Here is a 7,387-nt window from a genome sequence, read left to right as displayed (position 1 = left end):
CACAAACCCCATTCCAGCCCTCTGCCAACAGCAGTGACCAGGGACAGACAGTGTCATTCCAGCCCCAAGGATTCCAGCACAAAGGGTGTCTGGAGCAGCCTTCCCCAGCACAGCCGTGGCTTCCCTCTAGCTCTGATGGTGCTCTTGGATCCGTGTCCCATCGTGGGTGGTGTCTGCTCATCGCAGCTGTGCCCTCAGCCCATTCTCCCCACACAGTAAATGGCTGCAAATGTTCTTCTCCACACCCCCAAATAAACCATCCTTTGCTTTTCTGACCACTTTCAGCGCTATGCTGTCCCGGACGGGCTGCAGGACACGTGGCCCSCCTGCAAACCCTGCTGCACCGGGCGGAGATGGGACACGGCAGGTCCAGCCCYGGTCCCCCGGGCCATCCAGCAGTGAGTAATCGCCAGCAGACTGCGGTTGAGGTGCCTGTGTGCCGGGAGCCAGCCTGCCTGCCTGCCCAGGCACCGCCTGCACCCTCCGGACCCGGCACGTCCAGTCACCGCGCTGGCACGTCCTGCTGCTCCTCGCATTCCTCCCCTGCTGCAGCATTTCAGCAGCAGAACAGCCCCGGTGGAGCAGGGCGGCAGGACAGGCTGCTGGGGTTTACAGCTATTGAGAAACACCCACATTTAAACCTTTTGAAGGACAGATTTACTCCTCATTYTAAAAGCTCAGCCTTGAGCCAGAACTGACCTTCTGAAAGAGCCGGACAAACCCCTCTTTATTCAGAGTGAGTAAAGCCCCTGTAAAACAGCCTCTCCTTGGAGTGTTTGCTCAGGGCAAGGCGAGCCTGGAGCCTGAGCCGAGGGAAGGACAGGGGAGGGACAGGGGAGGGACAGGGGAGGCTGCCCGGGGCTGCACATCGGAGCCAACCCACTGCCCGTGCCTGCAGCATCCACTGCCCCACCTCACCCTTCCACAGCCAGATCCACGCTTTGCTCCTCGCTTCCCCAAACCCACATCACTATAAAACCGGCCCCAGCAAACCCACAGGCAGCTGGCAGTGCTGGATGGGGCAGGAGCCTGGGGCAGGACCCTTTCCCTCCCTYGGACACTGCTCATGGCCACTCCTGGGGCCGGGCATCCCAATCCACCCCAGCCAGCAGAGACACCTCGGATCGGGTGAAAATCCAGCCTGGATAATCCCAACCTGCAAAGGAAAGGGGATCAGGAGCCTTTCCGTGACCCACACTGCAGATTGAGAGTGCTCAGGAGCACCTGCTCAGCTCCTCCCACAGCAAATCCATCCCTGCCAAAGGCTGAGCTGCGTTAACGAGGCCATTAATTAACCAGCCAGGGCCCAGGCTGGGCTTGGGGTGCCTCAGTGCTGCTCAGGCCTCCTTGTTAGCCCTGTCAGGTTCTGTGTTGGTGTCCTCGGGATCACCCCAAGCTGCAGGAGGGACCAGCCTGGGTGGGTACGGAGGTCTCTGGTGACAAACAGCCCCTTCCTGCAGCGTGGAGCTCCTCAGTCCAGCTGAGATGCCTTCAGCTTCCCGACTGCTGGGCAGGAAGGGCTCTGCTGTCAGGGGAAACACAGGGGACACCCACAGCGGGGTTTGGGGGAAACACAGGGGACACCCACAGCAGGGTTTTGGGCTCCTTGCCCTAGTGCTTGGCCTCCAGAGAACAACACAACTCAACTCACCTGGCTTTCCCCTCCAGCCCAAGCAGAGAAGAGGAGGAGCTCTCCTGGCACACAGCAGTCTCGCTGGCAGGAGCAGCTCCGTTTAGCTCAGCCCAGATAAAATGGAATGGGACAGAGATGAAACAGGATGAACACTGGAGGAATTAGAGGAACAATCACAGAGCTCCTCAGCTTTAACATCAAACCRGAATTAATTACTTTCTTGTGTGACTTCTCTTGGCTCTGCTTCCTTTTCTTGGGGCTTCTCACTTGTTTCCTGTGAAGTGCCTAAGCTGAAATATGGCTTGTATGGCAAAAACTTATTTTCAATTATTTTATCAGCCAGAAAGAAGGATGAAACATTCTTCCAAAATTTTTGCTTACCATTAAAATAAATGTTTTTTTCCTACTAAAGTCAGTTTCACCAGACTATTTCAACTGGTCCTACCAAAAACTCAATCAAAGATATCCCTCGCAGTGTGTGGGACAGCCCAGCCCAGCCCAGCTGCCCGGCAGGTACCTGCCCTCCATCTCCTCGGCTGCCACCGTGGGGCAGCAAGGGCTGCAGGCCAGCCAACACCATTCAGCACCTCAAGAAGGACGGTCCGTGTCCAAAGCATCCCTGAGCGTGTTGGATGCCCCAGAGGGAGCAGACAGGGGGCAAGGAAGGGACACTCCGCTGCAGCCCAGGGGACGCGGTCAAATTCCCTCGTCCCGTGGCCACCGGCTGCCCCGAAGCCCTCCCTGGCGGGGCCGGGGGCTGCTGACCATTTCTCTGCTGGTTATTAGATTGTTCACGGCTCTCAGGTTTGTTTGAATAAGCCCCTTTGTTCGGCGGCGCTTTCCCACGTCCCTCGGTTCGCTCGGCAGTCGCGTGTCCCGAGTCAAAGAGGAGCCCTGGCCGCCRGTCCCCAAAGAAAGTTTTCTTCGGAGCAAGACATCTGCGTCGGAGGGAACCTGCCAACATCTGCCACACTTTCCTCCTTTTCAAGGGCCTTTCTTTCTCTCTTAAAAAGTGCAGGAACAGATGTTAAAAGTTGTTTTCTTTCTCCCGGGTGTGAAATGTAGACAAATAGCAAAAAAAGAAAACTCTAAGCAGTGCTCACCCCTTTTTCTTTCCTTTTTTTTTGGTTTTTTTTGGAAAGCCGAGGAAAAAAAGGAGGCTTTGTTTACAACGGAGAATCCCCTTTTCAGTGAAACCTGGCAGTAGCGACGCAAAAGGAAAGCGGGAATTTGCAGAAAGCTCCTGTAATGCTCATTTGCATTGGGCTGTTGGGTCCCTACAATCCCCGGCACAGATGTCAGCCTTCCCCAAAGCCAGGGCAGCTCTCCCGCCCGCACCCCCCGCCTCCCAAAGAAAGGCTCTTGCCGTGACTGAGAGGTGTAAAATAACTGTTTACAGCCAAAGCTGCTCCTCTTTTTCACCGCGGCGCTGTCTTACAAATGAACCTTGAAATGAGCTCACCCGGAGCAGATGCCCGTGGGCAAGCCAAGGGGCTCGCCCTGCCGGGAACGGGGCTCTACATGGGCTGGGCACAGGCTGGGCACCCGCGGCCACCCCGCTGCTCTTGGCCTCCCCTCCCCGCCGGCTGTCCCCGGGACCCGCAGCCTTGTCACCAGCTCGCTCCATGGTGTCGTGGGACAGCCCTGTCACCCGGAGCTGGGTGGCGGCTCGCAGGACAAAGGAGGCAGCAGGGAGGGGGAGGCAGAGGCAGCGAGTGGAGGTCAGGGAAGGGAGAGAGGCTGAGGAAGGAGGTGCTGCCTCTACAGACAGCTGAGAGATCGTTCCTGGAGTGCTGAGCCTGACCAGCCCCCAGGGCCGCTAACATGGGGGGCACACACCGCACCTGCAGCAGTGCCAACAGGCACAGGACACTCTCTGTGCAGCTTTTGGGAAATTCTGAATTTGCTGGCACCTCTGCCGTGCTCAGCTGGGCCAGGAGCTGAAGTGATGTCAGGCTTCCTCCTGCTGCCCTGGGTGCCTTGGGAAGGTGCTGCTCTCTGTTCAAGGTGGAGGGAGATGGGCAGAAAACTGCCCAGAGCCAGGGGTGTGATCTGTGCCCCCTGCCCCAGCCCACCCRCACCGAGCTGCTGGAGTCATGTGGCCATAGAGATGCCTCAGGTTCACCTTTTATAAATACCAGCAACAATCTGCTTTCCGGGAGGACTGGAAATAGCTTGGAAAACCAAAGGAGCATTCACCAGTGAGCATTTGGGGCTGGCTGATGTGGGGGGCTCCTCCATGGGGTGGTGGGGTCTCATTTTGCTGTGTCAGAAAACACACCTGGGATAAGAATCCCACCCCTGCTCCCTTCACCTGGCACAAAGGACAAGTGATTAACCTTCCCCTCCCAGCACAACAACCACAGCAGCTCRTCCCAGGCCCTTGCCAAGTAGGGCGCTTATAAAACCAAGAAACTGCACCCCAGCTCTGCATGTGACTGACAAACAGCCTCTGCCTGCCAGATTCCACGGCTGGGGACATGTTTTCCTGATGAGCCCGGGCCGCAGGGCGTGCAGACGTGCTGCAGGTATGTTTGCACTGACACGGAGCAAACACACACCCACCCACACGGCGCTTGAGCAAGGGACAACGTGATGTCCTCGCTGTTATCACCGGGGTCCATCCCCACCCAGAGGGCTCTGCAGCCACAACACCACCCCAGGAGCTGGGAAATCCCTGCAGGGCTTCTGAACCGCTGCAGCTGCTTCCTCTCCACTTCARTAAGGTGACACATTCGACACCAACCCAAAGGGCTTCACCTGTGGGACTCAACAGGACGCTGCCAAATCCTGCTCATTAGCAAAGAACCATCAGAAAGCAAATGCAAGGTCATGAAAAACACCTTCATATTCTCCCCCAAACCAGGCAGAAGTGAGGAAATACAAGAGTGCGTTCTCACCCCACACCAAGCCTCCTCAAAAGGCCCCTCTTCTCCTACACCAGCGTTCCAGAGGAGTGAACAGGCAAAACCCCTTCCTCACAAAGCCACCCAAGCCTTGCGGCATGGGGGGAAAAAATCAAAGAAGTTAAGCTCCCACAGGACTAACTCACCTCTAGGCTCGTTTGCTTCTTCAATACCCTGTAAATGTAAGATTAAATTCTACAGAGCAGCCAAAAACTAGAAGAGTTACATATTTCCTACATACACCCAGGTGCAGCAGATAATTCAGATTCCCAAGGGGTAAATAAAGTTCCCATGTTTTCCCTAGAGGATTTCTGTGATGGAAACAACCTTCCTACGGGTGTCTGCTGTCAACAGCTTTTAATCGATCATCATATCCTGGTAATAATAATCCCTGGGAGCAGGAACTCCTGGCTGAAGTACTCTATTATTAAATTAAGAGGCTGTTTCAAAGATGTGAAATGACTGGGGTCAGGCTAGCAGGTAAAAACAGGCATCTCTTCAAGGAGATAGAGGAGAAAAAGATGAGTAGAAGGCATTTTCCCAGGTGTAACTCAACCGCTTCCCGGCTATTGTTTCCCTCCCTGGGAATCTGTGCAAATTGAACGAGGAGCCGYGCAAGCTGCTCAGAGCGCGCCCATTTTCCTTCCCTTCTTCCCTAACAAAAGATCCCTCCAAAGCCCAGCGTCGGAGGCTGGACATCTGTCGCCGTTTGGGGGGGCCGGCGTGGTCATTGAAAAGAAGCAGTGACCTGTCAGCTTTGATTGATGGCCACAAACCTCCGGGCTCGACCCCTCGTGTGGGAAAAGAAGTCCCGCCAAGGAAAAGTCGCCTTTCACATGCTAATTCGGGGTTATAAATACAGCCGAGGAGCAGCSGAGCAGCAAGGAGCCCCTGGGGAAAGGGAGCGAGCCGCTGCCTCCGTGCCATCGCGTCCTGGCGGAGCGGCCCGGCTGCCTGGAAGGATGACCACCGCCGGCAGCGCGCACAAGGGCAGCAGCAAGGAGGAGAGGAAGGTGGGTGATCCCTGCACTGCTGCACCGGCATGGCAATGAGGGCTGCGTCCAGGACAGGGAAAGGGGCAGGGCTTTTCCTCGTATCAGARAAATTCCTCTGAATTTAGCTCATGCGGGTGGTTTTCTGCTTCCTTTCGATGCTTTCTCTTTGATTTGATTGGGTGAACTCTGTTTAAAAGGAGTGGAATGGGAGGATGGAGAGGTGATGCTATCCCAGGGACAGGCCATGGCTAGAGCTGGCACATGCTCATCCTGTCCCTGCTAAGCACTGTGTCACCCTGAGCTGGCTTCACACAGCGGAGGGGGGCTCTCTGGCCTTGCTGAAATTAAAATACCAACTGCAATTTTCCTGCTCCTTTTCTTTGCCAGCTGAGGAAACCCCTCATTGAGCGGAAGCGGAGGGAAAGGATTAATAACTGCTTAGACCAGCTGAAGGAGACTGTTGTGGGTGCGTTTCACCTGGATGTAAGTGCTCGATTTGTGCTGCTTTGTGTCCTTTAGCCGGTGGGAAATTGGTTGGGGGGCAGGGGAAATACCTGATCTTTAGAGAAACCGKGCAAACTCTTCCTTGCATCCAACTGCTGCGCTCTTTCCTTATCAGCAGTCTAAACTGGAAAAAGCAGACATCCTGGAAATGACAGTGAAGCACCTGCAGAACATCCAGAGCAGCAAGATGATGGGTGAGTRCCCGCTCCCTTAGGCTGTGCCTTGTCCCTTGCCCTGCTCCCAGCAGGTTGGATCCTCTGGCAGCCYGGCACAAGCATCTCTCACACGGGCCGAGTCCAGGCTGCTGCCGGGGCTTGGCTTTCTCCACTAGATGGGGAGATGGAGCCGGGCAATCCGCGGAAGGTGTTCTTTCCTTCCACAGCCGATTTCTGCTTTTTGGTGTAGTTTTGCCCTGGCGGCAGGCAGCGGGGCAGAGGGTCTCCCACCCTATTTACCTCTCCCCTGCAAACAAAGCATCTTCTCGTCAAACCCAGTGGCTCCAGCAGTGCCTCCCCGGGAAGCCCCCAGCAGGAACACCTCGGTCAGCTCTTTCTCACTCACCAACCCCCCTTTGTCTCCTGTCCCGTGCAGCTGACTCCAAAGTGGGTCTGGAAGCCCAGCAGAGRTACAGCACCGGCTACATCCAGTGCATGCACGAGGTGCACAACCTCCTGCTCACCTGCGAGTGGATGGACAAGACCCTGGGGGCGCGCCTCTTGAACCACCTGCTGAAATCCTTGCCCAGGTCTGGTGAAGACGCCTGCAAAGCAGCACTGCGGTCTCTGAGCCCGTCCCAGCAGCCTCTCTTGACGCAAAAAAGTCCCCTGAGCCCTAAGGGGAGCACTCGAGGCACGAACCTGTCACAGGAGCGCCTCTACCCTGCGGARAACAAGCAAGCTTCCAAAAATTCCTTCCAGCTGCCCTCGCTGTCGGTTTTCAACCAGGTCGATGCTGCACCTCCCAGACAGGTTCTGCAGCCAAATTTTTCCCATAACAACCCCAGGATGGGCTCATTAGATATGTGGAGACCTTGGTAAAGTGTTTTCAATTTTTGTCCTAACCTTAGACACTCTTACGTATGTATCTTATAGATATGTTTCTTTAAAACACTTGTGGAACAGATCTGTTCCTGTAGGTGTACTAAAGACCAGGGTACTTCAAGCCGAAGTAAACCTATTTGTAGCCTGCATTGTAGAAGGCTGCTATTATTTTTTTATTTATTTAATACATCTAAGTTATTGTATAGAATCCTCTCATGCTCRTTAGTGTACATTAATTATATAGTTTTCTTGCCTTATGTTCTAAAATAATTAACTTCCTATTAATAAAAATATAAAACAAGCAACGAC

The 7,387-nt window shown here is 54.8% G+C and overlaps 1 protein-coding gene and 1 long non-coding RNA gene across 3 annotated transcripts in view; one reads left to right on the top strand and one right to left on the bottom strand.

Moving 5' to 3' along the window:
- LOC130580154 (uncharacterized) overlaps nucleotides 1–6,778 on the bottom strand; it is a 9,461-nt gene extending 2,683 nt beyond the window's left edge. The window contains exons 1-2 of the long non-coding RNA XR_008966082.1: nucleotides 6,718–6,778; nucleotides 6,089–6,201 (exon numbers count right to left, since the gene is read on the bottom strand). This is a non-coding gene — a long non-coding RNA (uncharacterized LOC130580154). The remainder of the gene's footprint in view (nucleotides 1–6,088; nucleotides 6,202–6,717) is intronic.
- Nucleotides 4,826–7,085, top strand: LOC130580153 (transcription cofactor HES-6-like). 2 transcript variants are annotated; one of them, XM_057377473.1, is made up of 4 exons: nucleotides 4,826–5,552; nucleotides 5,922–6,017; nucleotides 6,157–6,232; nucleotides 6,630–7,085. In XM_057377473.1, exons 1-4 carry the CDS (start codon nucleotides 5,304–5,306, stop codon nucleotides 7,073–7,075), a joined length of 867 nt encoding a protein of 288 aa, XP_057233456.1. In that variant the 5' UTR covers nucleotides 4,826–5,303; the 3' UTR covers nucleotides 7,076–7,085. The 2 variants fall into 2 exon arrangements, with proteins under 2 accessions (XP_057233456.1, XP_057233455.1); XM_057377472.1 differs by having other exon boundaries at nucleotides 6,154–6,232.
- Nucleotides 7,086–7,387: the final 302 nt, after the last annotated feature.

Source organism: Malurus melanocephalus, unplaced genomic scaffold (assembly GCF_030028575.1).
Source record: "Malurus melanocephalus ecotype Western Australia unplaced genomic scaffold, MMel_1.1 scaffold_317, whole genome shotgun sequence".
Classification (NCBI taxonomy): Eukaryota; Metazoa; Chordata; class Aves; order Passeriformes; family Maluridae; genus Malurus; species Malurus melanocephalus.
This window is presented reverse-complemented; position numbering and strand designations above follow the sequence as displayed.